This window comes from Haliotis rufescens, unplaced genomic scaffold (genome assembly GCF_023055435.1).
Source record: "Haliotis rufescens isolate VD_foot unplaced genomic scaffold, xgHalRufe1.0.p SCAF_3, whole genome shotgun sequence".
In the NCBI taxonomy this organism is placed as follows: domain Eukaryota; kingdom Metazoa; phylum Mollusca; class Gastropoda; order Lepetellida; family Haliotidae; genus Haliotis; species Haliotis rufescens.
Genome location: NW_025964001.1, coordinates 15644480 through 15667572, shown reverse-complemented (window position 1 = coordinate 15667572; position 23093 = coordinate 15644480). Strand labels below are relative to the sequence as shown.

At 39.9% G+C, this 23093-nt stretch overlaps 2 protein-coding genes across 5 annotated transcripts in view; one reads left to right on the top strand and one right to left on the bottom strand.

The window, feature by feature from the left end:
• Positions 1 to 626: 626 nt before the first annotated feature.
• Positions 627 to 4778, top strand: LOC124134909. Its single transcript, XM_046500004.2, has 2 exons — positions 627 to 1298; positions 4581 to 4778. The coding sequence occupies exon 1, from the start codon at positions 691 to 693 to the stop codon at positions 1276 to 1278; it is 588 nt and encodes a 195-aa protein (XP_046355960.2). The 5' UTR covers positions 627 to 690; the 3' UTR covers positions 1279 to 1298; positions 4581 to 4778.
• Positions 4779 to 16615: 11837 nt separating this feature from the next.
• Positions 16616 to 23093, bottom strand: part of LOC124134879 (RAC-gamma serine/threonine-protein kinase-like) — a 60699-nt gene continuing 54221 nt past the window's right edge. For 3 of the 4 annotated variants that reach the window (XM_046499955.2, XM_046499957.2, XM_046499956.2), the window contains exon 13: positions 16616 to 19862. In XM_046499955.2, the coding sequence (XP_046355911.1) occupies positions 19626 to 19862 (237 nt within the window). In that variant the 3' untranslated portion in view covers positions 16616 to 19625. Of the gene's footprint in view, positions 19863 to 22135; positions 22399 to 23093 lie in introns of all 4 variants that reach the window. The other variant, XM_046499958.2, reaches the window with a different exon arrangement.

The following is a 23093-nucleotide window of genomic DNA, read 5'->3' as shown; positions in this document are numbered from 1 at the left end:
CTTTTTCCCGGGACAGAAGGCGACAGGTACTTCTCTTATCATTAATGCCTGCAGGATCCGTTTATCGTTAACCAGGGTTCTAGACATTTGGAATTAGGATCAAGTTATAAATGTCGAAAAAAACGATCTTTACCTGTATGTAGGCTATCGAATTGAAAAAAAACGTCATTAAAACGTCATATGGATTTTGAATATTTATACATTAATGATCACCCACGACAATAGTAGATTGCTCGACCAATCCACAAAGTAATGAATCTCATGTCATCGATGTTATTTACAACATGTCTCCAGTCACAGAACCCACGCCATGTTTTAGCGCCGTCATTAAAAGGCAAATCGTAAGTCAACACAAGGTCACCAGGGGAATGTCTGCTGTCGCGGCTGAAATGTAAATGTAATTCTAGCCACCCCTATTTTCTACACACGTTTTGATACTACCTACACAGTAAACTCTTAAGTTATGATAAAGATGCCGAAACAAAAGTTCAGGTCGAACAACGTTAATGAAAAACTGAGTCAGCAAACAAAGCCGGAATACTTCCACACGGGATGGCCAATGGGTGTATCAGTTAGTGACTACAAATAGGCTCCATGTCCATTTCTGTGTCCATTCCGAGGTGTTCAGCTCTAAAACCAAGTGCTCATATATTTTTACAAGGGACGCTCCTTGAACTGAAACGAACTAAAATGGCAGCTATGGTTTTGTTACGGGGTGCTGCTTTTTTGGCCTTTTTCTACACAGCGTCGTCTGCTCCCTATTTTTTGGAAGCAGACGAATTCGCTGAGACGCTCAAAGTGGAAGACGACATGTCAAGAGTCATGTCAAGAACAATTTCCCAAAACGACCGAAACCTGTGGCTTAAAAAGGGAGAAAGTGTGACAATGAAGTTTTGTCTAGATGTTGAAGCTTTCGTCAAGATCAGGAATATCTTCTGGGCTAATGACGGCTGGCTGGACACAATTGTTATCAAAATAAACGACAAACCTATCGGTAACTTTAGCACTAATGACAATTCTAACTGGGGTGAGTTGTGGAACACCCTCAGCGAGAGTGGTCCTGTCGGAGATGAGATAAACCTGCCCTCGGGTGAGCACACTCTCACTCTAGAGGTCCCTGAAGCAGACTTCTACGGGGTGGAGATCGACAAGGTCATTCTGGAGGTAGACGGCATGCTCACGGATCAAGGACTCGCCTGCATTGATGCAAAAGATGAAGCAGACGACCTAGACGTGGGAGACATGAAAACAGAAGACAAAACTGGACATGATTGTTAGCCGTATGACCATGAAATAAGGTACGTATAATGACCTACAACAACGTTTCTCTCTGTCTTGTTCAAGGCAATATGTAATAACGACCGTTATCAAATTTATGATTTGTCAAACATACCATCCTTCTATGTTAAAGACTAGGACTTGCTATCGTAGATGGAAATATCGTGGAAAGGGGACCATTGGTTCACGGTCAAAACCCACAAAGCGGTCTTACCGCTACCACTTTCTTACGCCTATGTGGAAGTCCTGAACACACAGTCGTGAATTGGTATTCGTTATTGGTTTGCGAAACGTATACAGTGCCGGTATAGGATTCTTGAAGAACAGTTAGGTTAAAGTCCCGTGAAGATCTGAGTTTGAATTCGTCCAAAGCAACCATGCTTGTCGTACGAGGTGACTAACGGGATCAGATGGTCAGGGTCGCTGACTTTGTTGACGCATGTCATCGTATCCCAGATCCGCAGATCGATGCAGCGAGGCGTTGAACAACAAGCAAACAAAGCTAGGTAAAGTGAAGAAAACCAAAACACGAAAAGTGAAGAAAAAGAGGTAAAACTAAAGCAATAGAAAATGATGAAAACTATAACTTTTGTTGAACACGTAGGACCCTATATGTTAGAGTGAGTGAGTGAGTGAGTGTGGTTTTACGCCGCTTTAAGCAATATTCCAGCAATACCAAGGCGGGGGACACCAGAAATGGGCTTCACATATTGCACCCATGTGGGGGAATCGAACCCGGACCTTCGGCGAGACGAGCGAACGCTTTAACCACTAGGCTACCACACCGCCCCTTATTAGGTTAGATTTGAAATAACACAGACTGAGGAAACTTATCTCTTTGTAACAACTGATACTTGGTACTTTTTGATGTACTCCTAAATGGCATGTAGCCTCCAAAGCATAACGACTAGAGAACACTGAGTGTAGTATGTTACAGTTGTATACTCGTACAGCAGGAAAGGCTCCCTTTATCTGGTGAGATACAGGTGGACATCGAGACACCCGTACCACGACCGTGTAAACAACATCCAGCCACAACATCAATGACATTCCTTGTTCCAGTGTTCGTAAATAGTATTTAACCGACATGTAAACAAACGGCGAGCAGGACCACAACGTGTGACACGTCCAGGCTTTGAACCCTCACTGACACACACACGCGCGCGCTCACGCACGCACGCACACACGCACACACGCACGCACACGTCCCGAGTACAATCTTAAACGCGATGTAAAAACACATTTCACCTCACCTACAAGATTGAAACGTGTAGTGAGTGAGTATAGTTTTACGCCGCTGTTAGCAATATTCCAGCAATATCACGACGGTGGACACCAGAAATGGGCTTCACGCATTATACCCATGTCGGGAATCGAACCTGGGCCTTCGGCGTGACGAGCGAACGCTTTAACCACTAGGCTACCCCACCGCCTCGTATAAGTGAGTGATTTGGATTTAAAGTCGATTTGAACAGTATTTCAGTTATATCACGATGAAATGAGGTGTCTTAGGCGGTATTGCCGCTCGTGGCCTCAAATAGAACACAGGCACTACACAACAAAATAGCCTGTGTAAAGATATTATACTACTCAAGAATTAGGCAACCTGCCCTCCTTATTTCACATGCTAACAATGCTGGTGTTCCGATAACATGGGGGACGGTTAGGTAGCCTTGTTGTTAACGCTTTCGTTCGTCACACTGAAAGCTCAGGTTCGATTCCCTACATGGGCACAATGTGAACGATCTCATTAAAATCAAATCTTAAAAATCAGATACTATCGCGTCAGGTGAACTCTGACAACCTATAATTCGGAAATTCTTTTTTAACAAAGGGAAACCCACACAGAACACAAATATCCCTTTTGGTGTAGATGCCATGGCGCTCAGAAACAACAGGGTATGTAAAAAAGCTTTATAAAGGCGCGTGCTCTACTATACATTCGGAACTATGCGTTTAAGTTCACTTTCAAGATACAGAAATCAGAAATGCTGCTCTGAATGCTTCGCTCCAATCTCATTAAAATCAGATCTTAGTTTTCGCTACCGCTAACCAAAGATCTGAGGACATCCCATTATGGGTCACGTCGGAACGACCTTTCGCAAACATTGACCGACCAATGAAATGACTGACAAGAAATCGACATTTGCCAATCAGAAGGCAGCTATCTCGAGCTTTACGGCACTAGTTTCAAACTGGCGACTACGTTTCGAAACCTATTTTGACGTGTTTCACGATTTAAAAAAATTAAAACTGACCAAAAACAACATTCTGGAATGACTTATAGATGGCCTAGATTGTATGGATATAATCATAAAACCCGTAAATGTCGTTCGGAATACCCCGTGTTAAATATTCAAACATTTTTCGGCCGCAGTTAGGTCGTAACATAGTCGCAAGCCCGGTGTGACTCATCTTCCCGAGGCAAGTGAGTTAACTGACTATAAAAGTCCAGTTTCCACCGTTGCCGAACTAGGCTGGTATTATGGAGTTACATTTTGGCTGGACTAACGAGTCTATGCATAGTCCAATCAAAATCGCGCACCGAAATCGAATTCCGGTTCATAAAGTGTCATGCAGATTTCGGTCGACTGCAGGATTTGCAAAGCATGTGCACCGCTAACTCGTTGTCAACAGATATTTTCCAAATCTTTTCATGTTTTTAATCAAGGTGCTCACGTGATTTGATGCCCTTCGCGATGTAAGACTCGTTTTATCACAATATAGATCTTGATTATCGATCAGATCGTCTTGACTGGGCGCCACCGTTTTGTTTGAAGCAAATGCAAGTGATACGAGAGGTTGAATCTGATTGGTCAATAGGAGAGGCATAGAAACGACATAACTCGTAATTGCCACTGGTGGCGCTACGATCGAGCCCAGGAATTCCAGCCTAGTTCATGGAAGGGTGGAAACTGGACTTTTAAAGTCAGTTAACTCTCTTGCCTCGGGAAGATTGGTGTGCCTAGGGCTTGACTCCGATGCATTTGACAGTTTCTCATAGCCGCTGCAGACAGCTGTCAAATCAGATAATATTTATTTTCGTTCGGATAGTAAATGCATTTAACTACAATGGGGAAGCTATGCTACCAATACGCCTTCATGTTAATCTCATTCAACGCTTTTTATTGAAATATAGAGCCTCAAACTTACAACTGTTGTGAGATGCTTTGCTGATTGGGGCGCTGTCAAAACAGACTGCCCGATTTGGTCAAAACGGTCCACATGTCTGTTGGTTGTTTTTGTCTGGTATCGGTTGATTGACATAAACTGATTGTCTTTTTATTCATATTTTCATTCAGATGCTCAGGCTTGCCAAGAAGATTGTGACTGGGCCCGGTCAAGTCAGGAAGAGACTGATTGGTCCGGACTGGTCAGGATGAGACTGTGATTGGCCCGGACTGGTCAGGAAGAGACTGTGATTGGACCGGACTGGTCAGGAGATCTGCAAATCAACTTTCACATATGGATGCGTTACTGAATAAAATACTCTGAACATACTTGGTACTTCTTGAAGGTACCCATGAAGATCCGGGTTAGAATAGGTCTTCAGTAACCCATGCTTGCCTTAAAAGGCGATTATGCGTGTAAGAGGCGACTAACGGGATCGGGGGGTTGGTTGGTTGGTTGGTTGGTTTGTTGTTTAACGCCGCACTCAGCAATATTCCAGCTATATGACGGCGGTCTGTAAATAATCGAGTCTGGACCAGACAATCCAGTGATTAATATCATGGGCATCGATCCACGCAATTGGGATCATGCATCAACCAAGTCAGCGAACCTGGCCACACGATCCTGCCTTTTACGACAAGCATAGTCACCCTTTACGGCAAGCATGGGTTGCTGAAGACCTATTCTACCCCGGAATCTTCACGGGTCTGGATCGGGTGGTCAGGCTCGCTCACTTGGTTGATGCATGTCATGTGTATGTTACACATTGTGATGTGACTCGTCAGTTCTTACATAAAAAGCATGTCAAGTGCTGAACACCTATTTTGCACCAGGAGCACGACAGGTTCCTACAACTTGAAGAATGTGTAGATTGACAACTTGATTAATTTAACAGCTGTGTGTTACATGGATATACTTCTCAATAGTGCATCTACAACAAAATGTAGATGATTGCTTTGATAGACAATGATATGGGTATTACCACCCGTAATCAATGGCCTTGATGGGTCGGCCCGTGAAGATCCGGGTAGAGAATAGGTCTTCAACAACCCATGCTAGCTGTAAGAGGCGACTAAGCTTGTCTTTTGAAGCCACTAACGGGATCGGGTGGTCAGGTTCACTGACTTGGTTGATGTGTCATCGTATCCCAATTGCTTAGATCGATGCTCATGATGTCAATCACTGGATTGTCTGGTCCAGACTCGATTATTTACAGAGCGCCGTCATATAGAGGGAATTTTGCTGAGTGCAGCGTTAAACAACAAACAAACAAACAAACCTTGAAGGGTCGATTCCCACTTATTACCATTATCCGCTGAAGAGCGCCGCAGGCTAATAAAGATTTGTATGTTTGTTGTTTAGCCTGCATTCAGCAATATTCCAGCTATATAACGACCTTTGAATAATCAAATCTGGGCCAGACAATCCAGTGATAGATATTGTGAGCAACGATCCACGACGTCGGGGTACGATGAAATGCGATCAACCAAGCCTCTAACGACTAAGCACCGGTTAGCGGGCTATTCTAACCCGGATCTCAAAGGGGGCAGTAAGAAAGTAGTCGCCCATAGAGCCATATGTACCTCAGCACGCCTTTGGGGAGATTGATGCTTTCAAATATAGGGACGTCGCTATATAAGTGCAATAATCTTAGACGCGACGTTAAACCCAATTCCACCTCACCTCAAATATAGGGACTGTACTCCACGGTGTTGCTCCTTTCGTCAAGGTCTAGACGTTATCTCTGTGTAATTAAGGTTACAAATAACTGCTTCACTGATATACATCAAAACATTATACTTCCATATTTATAAGTCTAACAATGCGTTTTTGTTGTGACAACTTAAATACTTCTTGGACTACGAATTGGCCCAAGTCTTGTTCATTTTTAGCAGTAATTATCGCAGCGTGGCAGCTTAACCGGAGTTTCAGACACATGACAAACAGTATGGTGCTGATACACCAAGGCTCCTAATCGAGTAAAATGTGGGATTCAAACCCAGGATCAGTGAATCCTTGCATCTAAAGACAACCGAGTTGCAGCATTACCTAAAATAACGTTGCCATGATTTAGGAGTCAGATGTCACTCTTCAACTCTGGGAACCAGTTGACAATGGATATACTTTAATCCCCTGTCTCAACGAAGTTGGCGGGGGATAGAGAAACGGGCTACGTCCGTTCGTCCCGTTTCGTTTCGGAGGCAGAACTCGGAAACAATAAAAGAGAACTTTAAAAACATAAGGTGTAGATGTGCCTTTTGCTATTTAGGTTCCCCCTGCATTTTTAATATAATTTATATCAATTTCTGAATTTTTGACTTCTGTCTCTAAACTGAATGGAAGCAGTGGGTCTCATTTCCGGAGCAAAACTCGAAAACTATTAGACATCTTTATGAAACTTGGTACATACAATCACCATATAGTGCAGATGGGGCTTTTGCTATTTTATATGATTCCTCTGAATTTGTCTTTTATTTTATATATTTTTTTAAATATTTGGACATAGTCCCTAAGTGATTGAAAGTAGTGGGTTTCACATTTCCGGAGCAGAACTGGAACATTATTTAAGAGATTATCTTAAAGTGAGTGAGTGAGTATGGTTTTACGCCACTTTTAGCAATATCACAGCAGGGGACACCAGAAATGAGCTTCACACAAGATATCTTTAAAAAACTTGGTCACACGTTCACAATATAGTGTAGATGTGCCTTTTTGCTATATATGATTCCCCTAATTATAATGTTTAACATTTTTTATATACATTTAATAAATTTAGACTGGAAGAAATCATAAGAATTTTACCTCAGTTCTGTTATCTACTTCTCCATGAAACTTTGTACAATATCAGTCTGAGGCTGTTATCGGGTCATTGTTCTTACCAAAGTGTGTACAAAGGTTTATGGAGTTGTTATACAGCAGCTCTTGTATTCAACCTCTTCCACAAGCAGGTGGACAAACTGTTACAATGTCATGTTTGATTGCATATAACATGGTTTTTAAGACTGGACAATGGGTCGGAGGGGGTCAGAGAGATGACTTTGTCAGCTTGTAGCGTTGTGAGGACTGGCTCAAAACTTCTGAGCCAAACTTTGCTGGACTGCGTTGAACGTGTTGGTTGCAAATTATTTTTAAACATAATCCCATCCGAATCCCACACACATTTGCCAACGATGCTGGAGTGCCTGGATCCCACTGGTGCAGAGGCCTACTACAGATGATGTAAAATGTCACGCCTGGCAGAAAAGTCATCATATGCATAATACTTGACATGAAGCTCTTGGCAGCATTTCGGGAACAGTTGAAAATACGTTGCTGCCAAATCTGGTGAATACTGAGGATGTCAAAGTCATGCATTGCATCCTTGGCGACTAAACACTTGTGCACGGGTGCATTGTAATAATATTAGCCAAAAAGGGTCTGACCTTGCGGCTTGCAGTCCACCAGTAGGATTCCTTAAAATCCCAGAAAACCGAAGCCATCACCTTGCCAGTTGAAAGAACAGACTTTGTCTTCTTCAGCGGAGACGTTATTCATGATGTTCCTTTAACTTTTCCCTTGCGAATAGGTATGAATCCAAGACTTATCCATGGTTACAAAAACGCTAAAAGGACCAGCTGGGACTACTACAAAACAACGTAAATTCTCACCAGATGACGTTCAGGAGTCAGAAGCTGTTGAACCAAGCGTGCTGAAACGTTCTCATGCCCAGTTCTCTAAACTCTCTATTGACTATGTGACTTGTGGTGAGTCATCAATCATCCATAATCACATCATGTATTTCATCAACAGTTTCCTTAGTGATGGCAGTTGAATGTCTTCCTGCTCTTGGATCATCTTCCAGGCTCTCTCTTCCCCTCTTTAACTCCGCTGCCCAGCCCATATTAGTGGCAAAGGAAGGAACATCATCCCCTAAACTTGACACCATGCCTGTTTTGAAGGGCAGTTGGAGTTAGCTATTAGTAGTTGGAGATACTTGATGACAGCGAGGTAGTCAATTTTGCCCATTTTCATCAACAGAGAATACCCAGTCATTTTTATACCAGGTTGTGTTCAAATGCAGGCTGAGCTTGGAGTGAGTGGGTGAGTTTGGTTTTACGCCGCTTTTAGCAATATTCCAGCAATATCACGGAGGGGGACACCAGAAATTGGCTTCACACATTGTACCCATGTCGGGAATTGAACCCGGGTCTTCGGCATGACGAGCGAACGCTTTAACCACTAGGCTACCCGACCGCCCTGTGAGCTTGGAATGAATTGTACTTAATACATGCAAACTGTTAAGGGTGAACTATAAATCCTCCGTAGTTAGGCTCGGCTCAGAACTCGTCAGCCACTCTAGTGTAGTCTCATCACATTCCCGGTCAAAAAGCTCCCTAGAATCGTGTCCCAAGAGTTGACAAACATTGGGATCAGGCTGTTTGACTTGGTGCCCTGGGGTGATGTTGATCATGCTATCACCCCAACTACTGGTTCGTTTAAGCACCAATTATTTACACCTGTCGATGTTCAGAAAATCCCCATACTAGTTTCCAAAGAATCCATTCCTTTGTGAATGCCAGTAGTGATGTCAATCGCCTTGATGGCTGAACCACAAAGTCCCACACATGTTCTCACACAACGACATAAAGGAACAAGTAGAAATGTGTGTTTTTATTTTCATGACATGTTGAGCCATATAGAATACACTTGTACATTATACAGAATGAAGACATTTGTATCATTATGTTCAAACTTGTAACAATCAGCATCACAAGGGGAGAGCAAAACAACTAAGGGTGCAGGTACACCTACCAATACAGACATGTACTGACAACTACAGGACCACTTAACATACTCAATAAACAGGCAATACAATGCATAATATATATCGTATTACCAGAAGGAAAGTGTAGTCATTTTTGGTTAAGTTAGTGCTCATACCAACCTGTCATAACCTAAAAACGTAAGATTACAACACATGTCATGTCAAGATCTATACTGGTCTATACATGTACCAAGCATTATGTGCACATTTTACCATGTATCTTCACCAACAAGTTTCATGCATGTTATGGATTGGTAACTTGTTATAATAATGATGTATCTGTCAGGATCATCCTGAATTAAGACAATGATTCGCTTTCCTGAATGATACAAGTGACTTTAAGAACCAGTAGCTGCTCTATCACACAGCACATAAACACTGATAAATTTATACTGACCTTTTCACCAAAGTAGCTGAAGCAAGATTTTTACATTACTTGTTTTACAAATCCGTTGACCCAAAATGTCGCTACTTTTTAACTCCCCAAAACAAATTTAAGTAAAAACAAAACAACCAATCTAGACAAATATTGGAATTGGTTTGGTTTGGTTTGTTGTTTTACCCTGCACTCAGCAATATTCCAGCTATATGACGGCGGTTTGTAAATAATAGAGTCTAGACCAGACAATCCAGTGATTGATATTATCAGCATCGATTCATGCAATTGGGATCGATGACATGCTTCAACTAGGTCAGCGAACCTGACCACCCGATCCTGTTAGTCGCCTCTTATGACAAGCATAGTCGCCTTTTACGGCAAGCATGACAAATATTGGGAAGGGCAATACACCTTGATCAGTCTTAAAAAACAATTCTTAATTCATTTTTATATTTTAAGCACCTACCCTACGAATTATTATTTTTGTAAACCAAGTAATGCAAAAGAATCTAAGGATCAGAGAAGACAGTGTAGCATTTATACATATCACTTCACAAATGATAGAATATAAGAATCTCAAACATGACTGGTATACTGGTATACTAGTATATAAGCATATAACTTGAAACATGATACAGCCTACTTATAGGCGGGCTTGTCATCATGGTCGGGTCTCTTGTTTTTGTTTGTTTGTTTGCTTTTTAATGCTGCACTCAGCAATATTCCAGCTATATGACGGCAGTCTTTAAATAATCGAGTCTGGACCAGACAATCCAGTGATTAATATCATGAGCATCGATCCACACAATTGGGATACGATGACATGCTTCAACCAAGTCAGCAAGCTTGTTTTTGTCTAGTCTCTCTTCATAATGACCTGTGTGAAGTAACAAATAGTCTCTTAATAACCTGTTTACACGGACCATGAATTGAAGGTTAAAAGCTGTATGGGTTAGCAAAGTCCATTTGGCTGTCACAGCCTTTTGGTGGAGAAGAGTACATCTTTAACAGACAGTGAGATGATATACAGCACTCCATTCAACACCAAACAAGTGGGGACCAAGATAGATAACTATTGGTGTGAAATGTGAAATAATTCCATGTCATCCTACATGTACATAAAAAATACAGCATCAAGGATGAATTATTAGTCCCATTAGTATATTGTTACTAACATATAATAGTATGTTGAGTGTTGAGCTAGCTGTAGTTGTCAAACCGAATAATGTGTGTGACACAATTTGAATGTCCGGAAAAGCAACTCTGTATTTGTGAGACAGATTCTTCAAGCATTTAGAACATGGTAAGTTGTCGTTAAAATATGGAATGAAATGATACAAAAATAAAATGAACTATGAACATTGCAAACAAGGGGTGTCTGAACTATGTTGACAAAGGGGGTTCCATGGAGCCATGTTGATATAAATAGTAAGCATGAGATTTGATTTCATTGCTTTGTCTTGTTTGCATTTAAAGATTCAAAGATTCAAAGATTACGGACTGGTCATTTTGGATTGGTCTTGGGATAGTATCATATTTTATGCAAAATATTTTCATGCCTTTTTAAATTTGAAAATAAATAAAAATAGAAACAGAACTGACATTTTTTCAAGCCCCCACCCAAAATTAATTATGATAAATTCTGGCCATCTCACCGGCCCACCACCCCTTATAATTAATTAATAGTCCCTCATAATATTATATATCCCTTAAAATGATTTTAAGATACTTATAAAAGGATATGTGATATGTGTCTTGTTGGAAAATGTGGACCTCTAATGTTTTGTCAGGCTTGCCGTGAGGGGAGTTATGGTAGATACATAAAAGCATATAATTTGTCTTCAATATCTGTACAACAATAAACTATCGGAGCCATGTGTATGAGACAAGTGAAAGAAGGAACATAAAACATAATGAGATATAGTTACTATATGATACTATGCTTATCATGTTCATGTGTATTTCACAGACTGAAGTTCAATATTATTCATCTAAAATTACTAAACAAAAATCTGACATCGAATAAAAAAAAAAGATAAAGGATCACAAACCTGACACAGATTTGAAATTATTCTGATTCAAATTTTGATACTTTGTATACAATACACATGTTGGTCTAGCCAATGAAATAATGCTTCATTAGAAAGTCAACTACACGTTAATGAAAGAACACTAATCATTCTACAAATTAGATGATACACACAATATTACACTCACAATTACTCAAATAGCACTTGGAAGAAGGAATAAAATACATGTAGACATCAAGTTAAACAGACTTAAATGTTTCACCTCATAATGTCATTCCAAGATCAACAACATCCACAACAATCGGCACAAAAATAAACAGGATAACATGGAGATGTATGGGACTCATCTCATATACTTGTATCAACAAACGAGGGGAACCACATTCAACATATTCTCACCCCGCACGTCACAGCATCCACTCAAGGACGAGGGATGAAATTACCGTATTCGACATAATAAGCACCCAGGGTGCTGTCAAAATTGGAAAAAGGGGGCTCTTATTAAATTATTTTGGTTAAAAACAACAGAGTTGAAAGATTGTAAATTTCATGGTTTATGATGACAGTCTGAAATGTTTTTATACAACAGATATATTTTTCCAGAATTTAATTTCCCATAATTAAGGATACATATAACACACATATTATACACGAATAAATAAGTCTTGTGTACATTGAACAATCGGAAGGGGTGTTAATTAGGATTGTTCACTAGCCAATATATTAGCAAATATCTCCGAGGGCGCATATTAGTACGGGGCATTTATTATGTCGAATACGGTATGTTGCATGACCTGTCGCCAACAGGTGACTCTTCCACCTACATGCTCGGCGGGACTGTAGAGGACGTTCTCCTAGGCCACTCACAGCAACATATAACTGTCTCATGACAAAAATTCACTCCTGAAGGCAAACCTTACAACATTGTCATAGCACAACGAAAAATAGTTTCTAACATCTAAAATGGTATGGTTCTGATTCCACACTCATGTTCACAAGTCCATTTCCTTATTTCAGACCTAACATATTAAACATTTGGTAGCATAGTTTTATCACACTAAATAAGGTCATATCACTGATTACAGTCATTGCCTGGAAACCAATTATTTTTTATTTGAGTGAGTGAGTGAGTGAGTGAGTGAGTGAGTGAGTGAGTGAGTGAGTGAGTGAGTGAGTGAGTGAGTGAGTGAGTATAGTTTTATGCCGCTTTAAGCAATATTCCAGCAATATCACAGGGGCACACCAGAAATGGGCTTCACACATTGTACCCATGTCTGGAATCGAACCTGGGTCTTCGGCGAATGCTTTCAGCACTAGGCTACCCGACCGCCCCTCACTAGTCCGAGGCTGAAGGTGAGAGAGGCCAATACCTTTGGTCTAGGACATGAAAACAGGTTTTACGTTTTAACTTTTATTTGCACTAAATATTTCCTGCAACAATTTAGAGACACATGTTGTTTAGCAATCAGTATACAGTTAGCCCCAACAGTTATGAAAATAAACAAACTGGGAATTATGCATTAAATAATACATTAAAATCATTAACAGACGTAATTGTTTGGGTACTTTTCATTCAAGACCGGCTACATAATAGGACAGAATCATGGCTTGGATAGTTTACTTGTGAACATTAATAATACCTGGTTTAACAAGACTTTAACAAGTACAGAAAACACAGTGCAGTCAGCAGGGATAGAACTTAGCATTGTAGTCTATCTGCCACCAATCAACTACCAGTGAGCAGTTTAGATATAAGAACATTTTATTTAAAAATGCATGCATTTTAACTGTTTCGATGAAACAAGGATTGTTTGTCATGTAATTTAACAGGACCGTTAAATAGGTAGACAGAGCTTACAGGATGGTTAGTCAAGTAGACAGTGTTCACAGGGTCGTTAGTCAGCTGGTGTTCACAGGATCGTTAGTCAATCAGGTAGTGTTCACAGCATCTTTTGACAGGTAGGCTAGTGTCCACAAGACCTTTTGTCAGGCAGGCTAGTGTTCACAGGCTAATTTGTCGGGTAGTATTCACAAGATCATTGGCCAGATAGGCTGACGTTCACATTACTATTAGGCAGAGAGGCTGACATGCTATAATTAAATTCTATCCCTGAATAAATCAATAAATATCAAGTGATGCTCAAGGAAATGCACCTAATTATGCCAAAGCTTGCCCTTGTAGCAGAACACAATACTGGCCCCTTCCATTCTGGAGCCAGAAGCGGGACGAGGCCGAAACAGATCTAGTGAAGTACATCCCCCAGAGTACCACAATAGAGGTATAACACAACTTACTCAGGAAGTAACACTGGCCTCAGCTTCGATTGGAGATTGATAAAAGAGACACATTCATTCTACAATACTCAAATCACAATCACTTATTGTCTCAGAATCTTGCGGAATTTTCAGCAAAGAGTCTGAACAAACATTCCATCATAGTCTCCCTCACTGAGTCTAAAATGTTTTCATAAAGGAAGGATTTCCCTCAAATATTGTTTGTTTGTCGTTTAAAGCCGCACTCAGCAATATTCCAGCGATATGACAACGGTCTGTAAATAATGGAGTCTTGATCAGAAAACCAAGTGATTGACATCATGAGCATCAATCCACGCAATTGGGATACAATGACATGCGTCAACCAGGTCAGTGAGCCTGACCACCCGATCCTGTTAGTCACCTCTTACGACAAGCATGGGCTGAAGACCTATTCTAACCAAATAAACCATTCAAGAAAGAACGTTGTACCGCTGCATCTGGTGATACCCACAAGTAACATATGTTATCATCTGTTGCAATGAAGTCTTATCAACAAAATCATCAACAATCTAGGAGCCAGCTTCAAATATTTGAACCCAAACCTTGTATTTTGTGATAACAGGACGTTGTGTGGTGCTCTGTCAGTGAGAGATAACGAGATGTGACGTGACGGAAAGATCTTATTGCTATAAAATAAAAAACGCAAAAGCCAGAGACTAGCCAGTCTCGATTATCCGACAAAACAGATTCCATTGGGCGATAAGATAAGATAATGCTTCCGTGACAGGTGATAGGATCACAACGTAGAAGATGTGTAAGATACGTGTGGGCTGCGATGCGGTACAAGAGTGCGATACGTTACGCATTGCAATACATCAAATTTTACTATTTTCAAATATTCACAGTGTACTGCACATGGTCTTTTAAACTTCACAAAAATGACTTTGTATCACGATAATGCCCTTGTTAACCCATGTATCGCATCGCCAACTGAATCCTTGTCTCACTACACCACTACCAGAATCCTGTTAATGCAAGGAATCATGTATATTGCTACAATTATCACACTCTGTCAACAAATAATGATGGAAATACCTCAAACCTCTGGTGAAAAGTGATCTCAAAATAACAAGCATTAACTAAATGATCACATAACTATGACAACATATCTACAGCCTCTATCGTGATGATGCATTACATCTGGACACATGCACAAGGCTAAAATCACTACTCTTGGTTGTCAGACCCCAACAGTTCAATGACCAACATTGTATTTGATTCTTCCTGTAGTCTGCATTTTTTTTCAAAGTAGAACAAACAAAATCTTAAGATGACAAACACTGAGCTCCATGTAATATGGCAAGAAGAAATATCGAATGGTTTAGCTCAAGTTCAGACTCAACCTTCAAGTGACTCCACATGTGTCCATGGAAATGACATAAGTAATTATTCTAATTTTCACTTGTTTCCATGGAAGGTAATTATTCTAATTTTCACTTGTTTCCATGGAAGGTAATTATTCTAATTTTCACTTGTTTCCATGGAAGGTAATTATTCTAATTTTCACTTGTTTCCATGGAAAGTATTTATTCTATTTTCACTTGGTTCCATGGTAAATGTCAAAAGTAATTGTCCTAAATTTCACTTGTTTCCATGGAAACAACAAAAGTAATGATTCTATGTTTCACTTGTTTCCATGGAAATGCAAATGTAATAAGTTCAAATTTACCAGTCAACATGTCAGTTGGCTCTTAGATTCAAAGTCATCTTCAGTTCTGCTCAGTGAGTCCAACTTGGTTAGTAACTATCCATAAAAATCTCCCAACAGTAAAAGGTACACTTTATCACTAGGCTGATGTGCTGGAATTTTTTATGAAGAATTCATTGGAGTTCACCACAAAAACAACCTAATTTCGGATCTCCTTATGACTCCAAATAATACACCAGATGGATGAACCTGAAGGCACTGCACACCACCCAATTAATGCTTGTTTAGTCATTACTCATCTTTTCATGTGTAGATACCCTTATGTTTTCCCCATCACACAATCTTCCCATAGTTGAGTAAAAACAAAAGAGGACCTCGTCATATTAAGCGATCTTAGTTTTGATTGTCCACATATACTTCAGTGAATGTTTTGTTGAAATATAATTTTTCAGTTATATCACGATTTGTCAGCTTGATCTGGGAGGAATACCTGAAGTGATGCAGGTCTTAGACGTTTACCACTTTGGTGAAACCCATGAGCATGGGTATGGTGCTGACAAACCTAGAAACATAATCAGGGATTCAAACCCATGATCATGGGTTTCTGGCACACATCTGTGCATTACAAATTGTGGTGCCTTAGATAACTGGGCCACCTATGCATACCCCTAAGCTAATAAAGATGGAATGGCCCTGACTTTGAGAAGTATGTTATCTCAGCAAAGGGCATCATGTTTGCAATTGATCCTGGAGAGATTCTTGGACATTACCAAACCCAGTTCGGTAACTAGGAGTGCAACAATATTTCTTTGTAACTAAGTCCACTCGCTGTAATAAACTATTTTATTTACAAGACAAATTATTTCACATGTGGAGGTAGACTATGAAAGAAACATATCAAATAATATAAACCTAACCAATTCACACTATTAGCATATATATATATATATCTACACCTGAATAATCTCTAGATATCCACTTGTTGATTTGAGCTAACTTAAGCATATAACAAGACATGTAAAAGGAATAAGCGTCACTCCCTGCTAGAGGAGCTCTTTAAGTCTTCATCAAACACCTTGTTAAAACATATTGCACCTCCATATTGGGTCTATCCTTTTACAATGGCTATTTAACTCTTGGGGAATCACAAATAGCCTCATGTAGCCATGACTAAAACCTTAATCTTTGTAAAAGTGATTTTGTATTTGCACAATACAATTAATCCATATACTCATGGATTGAGTGAGAATGATATCACCGTCATAAACAGTATTTCAGTCAAGTCAGCTAAATCTGGGATAGAAGGTTTCTGGTATGCTGAAGAGACGCAATTCTGCACAGCAAATTGCGGCGCCTTTGACAACTGGGCCACCCACGCCCCGTGATGCGCCACTTCGGTGAAAGTCCCGAAAACAGGTATGATGCTGACAGACCAGGCATCATAACCGAGGAACACAAAGATCTAAAATCAAACCCATTATTGGAGAATCCTGGCACACTAAAGAGACACATCAAGACGTGGCGCCACAGGCCACCGGGGCCCTTTTGTACACATCAAGAATCAAGTGTTAGAAAACATTAAATGTAAAAGAGTGAGTGAGTGAGTGAGTTTGGTTTAACGCCGCTTTTAACATTATTTCAGTTATATCATGGCGCGTCAGCTTAATGTGGAAGGAAAGCCCGAAGTGATGCAGGTCTCAGACATTTACCACTTCGGTGAAACCCACGAGCACGGGCATGGTGCTGACAAACCTAGAAACATAATCGGGGCGAACCGGGATTCGAACCCACTAAATGTCAAAGAAAAGTGTTTAAAGATTTTACAGTCATAAAAGTCAGTCTGTTTCATGATCACTATAAATAAAACTGACTGCTACTTAACCAAAAGAACCAGACTGAGTAATAATTAACAAGAAGGATAACAATAATAAGCAAAATTGGCACAATGAATTACATATCAAAAGACCCATAGTTTATAAGTCAACAATGATGAATATCAAATCTAGGTGATATAGTACATAATAGTCGATAAAATTCATTATACACTACTAAAACATCATCTTGTTTCATCACTAATTCTCTTCATTCAAACACAGTGTCTTCAGAGGTATAAGAGCAAGGGAAATAACTCCTGTAATAGTCCCTAGGTATGATGTCAGCATGTCGGAACAGTCAAAGTCAAGTCAAGCGATCAGTCCAAATCTTACACCATGACAACAAAGTCCATCCTCTTGGCTCTCTTATCATGAAGGGAGGAAAAATGCAAATCATATCCTGTAGATGTTTTTCACTTCTGGGTTCAGATTTCTGAAAAATGAACGTGGTTCAGCTTGATTTTAGGAGAACACCAAAATAATGATGCAGGTCACAGATGATGACCCCTTTGGTGAAATCCATGAGGTAGGGTGCTGACAACTAGGATTGTAATCAGGGCAAATCGGGGATTTGAACCCACAACCATAGGATCCTGGCACAACTGAGGGATGCAACTTTGCACAGTGAATTGCAGTGCCTTAGACCAGTTGGCCATCCATGGCCCCTGCACCTCTCCGCTAAACCCATGAGTCAAGTCCTCACACTTCAAGGATCAATTTGGGATTGAAATTAACACTTTAAGGAGTGAGAAAAATCTCATGTTAAAATGTTCATTTGTGACACATGCATGTCTGCACCGGTTTGGAGGTATGATACAAGTGTCAATTTGTTTTCCTGATACCTAATTTCATACAGAAACACAGATGAATCATTACCTGTGGGTATAATGCTGAAAAACCAAGGATCATGATCAGGGCGAATCTGAACAATTGATCATCAAAGCCTGGCATAACTAAGGGATGTAACTCTGCACAATATATTTTTGTGTGCAAGACAACCCTATGTCGTTACCAGAAGAAGTACCATAATAAATCAGGTTTGGTCACCATACATATGTATACCTTTGAATCGTACTGTGACATCAGAAGCATCACAGAACACACTCTTACTCTTACTGCAATATCCACAGAGGGAAATTGTAAAGGATTGCAAAGTGTGTTGGATGTGCTTGTTTCTGAGTAACTTTGTAGCAGGAAGGTACACATCAATTATGTTACATATATAGTCTAAACAGCAATCACCTACAGCTACTTCTGTTTACCACATATATCAAAAATAGCTTTCTAATTTCATCCTATATGGTCAATTCTGGACATCTGCCTCACTCCCTCTTCTACCAGGAAAAACAAGCACACCAATGAACGACTGCTTAGTGACACAAGAACTAGAAGGGTTTAACAAGGGGCTTAACTCAATCAACAGCCACATTCCTGAGTTTGCAAGCCCAAAACACCACAATGTTAACTCAAGCGTACTGCCTTGCAACTTTCTAGCAGTCAGTCATGGAAGTCCACTGGAAATGTTGATCAGAACACAAGAAAATATCAGTTACCCTTGATTTCATATTTACACAATCATCACGATCCCACCTGACAAACATTCGCAAATTATCTCCATTTACCTGACACGATTCTAAACTTTCAATTGTTACAGTAACATTGTTATCATATGGTAATCATTATTAACTTATATCCTCCATCAGGATCTTTAACTGCAATGATATAACAGTAATGCAACTGACATGTATACAGTAAGACACAAAACAAAAGATACAGATGACAATAGCATTAAAGTCATACCAATGATAACAACTAGCCGCAATGTCATGAAGTAGTTCCATTTTGGGTGAAATTCAGCAAGACTACGTAAAATAATAAGATGATTACTCTTTATAATTTTCACAATTTTGAAACATGTTTAATAAACGTTTACTTTAAAAAAAAGTCAATTAATTCTATTCTGCAAATACAATTCTTGGGTTTGAAAGTAAAAATCAACTCTCTCTCTAAATAATACAAAAGTGTGACATTATTCAACAGAATCATGATAAATTTGAATGTCATTTCAACCTAAAATGGAGCCACTTCTGAGTGCCAGCAATATGGTAACAACTAGCTGTGGACATTAAAAGTGTTCGTTTGTAGCTTGGGCAGAGGCACTGAGGTAATTTCCAAAACTGTTCCTGCTTCCGTGGTAGGAAAACTGCTCGAAGTACGGGAGCTCATTATCCTCTGTAATACTCTCTAAGTGACTGCCTCCATGCTCACTGGGGGACGTGCTCATGGGCTCCTGAGCAAATTCTTCCGGGATGTACTTGGTATCCCATGCACTTTTCACATCCGGTTTCCAAGGGGGACAAATCTGAGAAGAAACATGCAGAAGGGATGAAATTTGGCATATCAATGTATTTCAAGGTTCTAGCTAAACAAAGGCAGGAATTATTCGGGTGAAGGTTCATATGAAGCTGTGAGTGCAGGACACTGACCAAGCAGTAACAATGCTCTATACTACATGGAAATGTGTCATACAAAATACAGGTGAATCACTCCTTTGTTGTCCTAAGAATTACTTCCTCATTCAAAACCTTAAAATCACCATTTCCAGTTTAGAAATGCTTATGATCACAAAACCTTATATACTACACAAAAGAAGTTAAAGTGCACCGATTCATTCATATTATCATCATTATTCTATCTTGTAGAACAGATTAACGATAGTAATATGAAAGACTGGTGTTCTTTGACTTCTTTCAAGCAGTATATATAGTTATCTAAAGGCTATATTTGATAGAAATTCCACACTTTAACACACAGGAACATACTGCTATTTGCAATTATAAACTGAACACAATGGAAGAACATTTTAATATTTAATGCCCACTGACTAAAAAATTGTATCAAAATGTATTAAAGCTTGTGACCTGTCTTATTTCAAGCAGAAAAAACCCTCAATTACTTGGACTGAGCCATAACCGCACCTCAAACTACCTGAATATTCTACACTGAATAGCAGTAATTTACAGTACTATATTGGTGTTAGACAAACTGCCCCTCCTTATCAATCTGGTGAGAAGTCTGTTCTAAAAGTGATGCTGATTGTCAGTTTCATTCCCAGATTTTCCCAGATTATGATCCATGGTTTGTCAGTATCATACCCAATCTTATGGGTTTCAATGTTTGTGTCTCTTCTCCCATAGTGAGTTGACACCCTGAGACATTACCAAAATATGGTTCAAAGCACCCTTTAACCCAACTCACTCACTCACTCCAAGTTAGTGGAACCATTACTCAAACTGAGGTGACAAATATCACATTTCAGTGTGAGTGTACGGTTTTACCGCTTTTAGCAATATTCCAGCAATATCACGGCAGGACACACCAGAAATGGGCATTGTATCCATGAGGGAATTGAACCTGGGCCTTTGGCAGCATGAGCAAACACTTTAACCACTAGGCTACCCCACTGCCCTTATTACTTTTGAGAGTAACATTTAACAGATGAAGATCCAGGAAGAAAATGTCACTGTCGTCACTAATCCCCCCATAAAAGTCTAAGTAAATGTATAACATTTAAAATAGTCTTCTGTGCAGGTGGGACAACTTCAGCATGTGACAAAAATGAATGTGTGGAATAAATCTTGACACAAGACAGTAATGAAAAGGGAAACAGCCTCAAACCTGTTAGCTACTTCAGTGAGTGAGTGAGTTGGGTTTAACAAGTGAGTATGACTTTTACGCCACTTTTAGCAATATTCCAGCAATATCACAGCGAGGGACTCCAGATATGGACATTGTACCCATGTTAGGATTCGGGTCTTTGGCGTGACAAGCGAACGCTTTAACCAGTAGGCTACCCAGCCACCCCCTTACACCACTTTGAACAGTTTTATCAATGTATGCCAGCTTAATATGGGAGTAAAGCCCACACTTAGGTTCTAGACACTTACCACATCTGCTAAAACAGAGATGGGTTTATCAAACCAAGGATCCTTTTGAGGGTAAATCTGGGACCTGAACTCATGATCATATGATCCTGGCAAGCCAAGGGATGCAACTCTGCACAGCAAATTGCAACCCCTAAACAACAGGGCCAATCATACCCTGTTACTCTCCTCAAATCTATCTAACATTCGAATGTTTGTCAACTACATTCTACTGTGATGCCAACAAAGAAAATTACTATAGGTGTAAGACAACAGTTAGTGCTGTTTGGCCATGACATTCAGTGGATGTGCTACTGAGGGGTGCTATGGCTACATCCTTAACCATGCATGTGGTTTTTGGTGGTATTTAGTGCTATCTTTCTTGCATGAAGTATCAGTGTTATTAAACTCAAGAAATCCTGAAATAAAGAAATAAAGTGTCACATCCAAAATTAAAATGCAGTGCCATCTAAAACGTCAATAGAAAGTTAACAGAAACAAACCAACCGTATCAAAAATCAATGTTAACGAAGCAAAATTAAGCAAACTGTAGCACCATAAAACAAAACCCATGTTTAGAACAGACAGGAAAGCGAAAAAAAAAGTAATTAAAATTAAAATTTAAAAATAACAGAAAAAAATTGAAAGAGGCATGTATCCTCTCCCTGACGCCTCTGAATGTGAGAATAACGCAAGGCCACCAGCTACCGACCTATATTGTTAACGCTGGTCAATCTTAAGTGAGGATTATGTCGTCCAGGTCGTCTCAAAGCTCATGCGACTGCTGGCGAGGCTACCGCGACTGCCATGGTAGGAAAACTGCTCAAAATATGGCATTGTCTCCATTTCCTCGGTCACCGTCTCCAAGCGGTGGCCACCAGGGGGCGTGAGCTCCACCGATTCCACAGTAAATGTTTCATCAAAGTAGCGCGTGTCGGTCTCGGATGTCACCTGAGGCTTGAAAGGCGGAGTCACCTGAGGGAGTGATAGATAGCATGCCAAAATTAGGCAAATAAAGTAGACAAAGCAGAAGCACAGACAGAAGAAAGCAGCTACGCGCAGTCAGCTGGCCTCTAGGACAACACATGAATGAGATAAGCAATGAAGTAACATAACCTATTCCTCTTGTCTTGGACCCCTGGTTATACAGTATTTTAAGCTAGCATGAGACCACCTACATAGTAACATGACTTATTCCCCTAGTCTCCAAGCCCTGATTTTCCAGTATTTTAACACTGGAATGAGATTAGCCAAACAGTAACATCACTTATTCCCGTAGTCTCCAAGCCCTGATTATCCAGTATTTTAACACTGGAATGAATTAAGTAAAAATTCCCTGCATTTTATGCTAATGAGATTTAGTTTTATGAAGAACATGTGATATGAATGATGACACAAAATGGAAACTCTGACACAAACTATTAGAAGTAACGACACAGTGAGTCAGTACTGGTCTATAGAGAGATGACCAGATCGACCATGTTTATATGTGTAAACTGTCATAAAGTAGTGAAGGGTACAACATAACCTCGGTCCTCATGATCTCCAAAGATTCTGAACCCTTGTCACAAACACTACCAATACTCCATGATACAGTACCAGTATTACCTAACAAGTAGTCTCCTATCACCAAATTGTCATCTCATCTTTTTCCAAAAATCTCCTTTAGC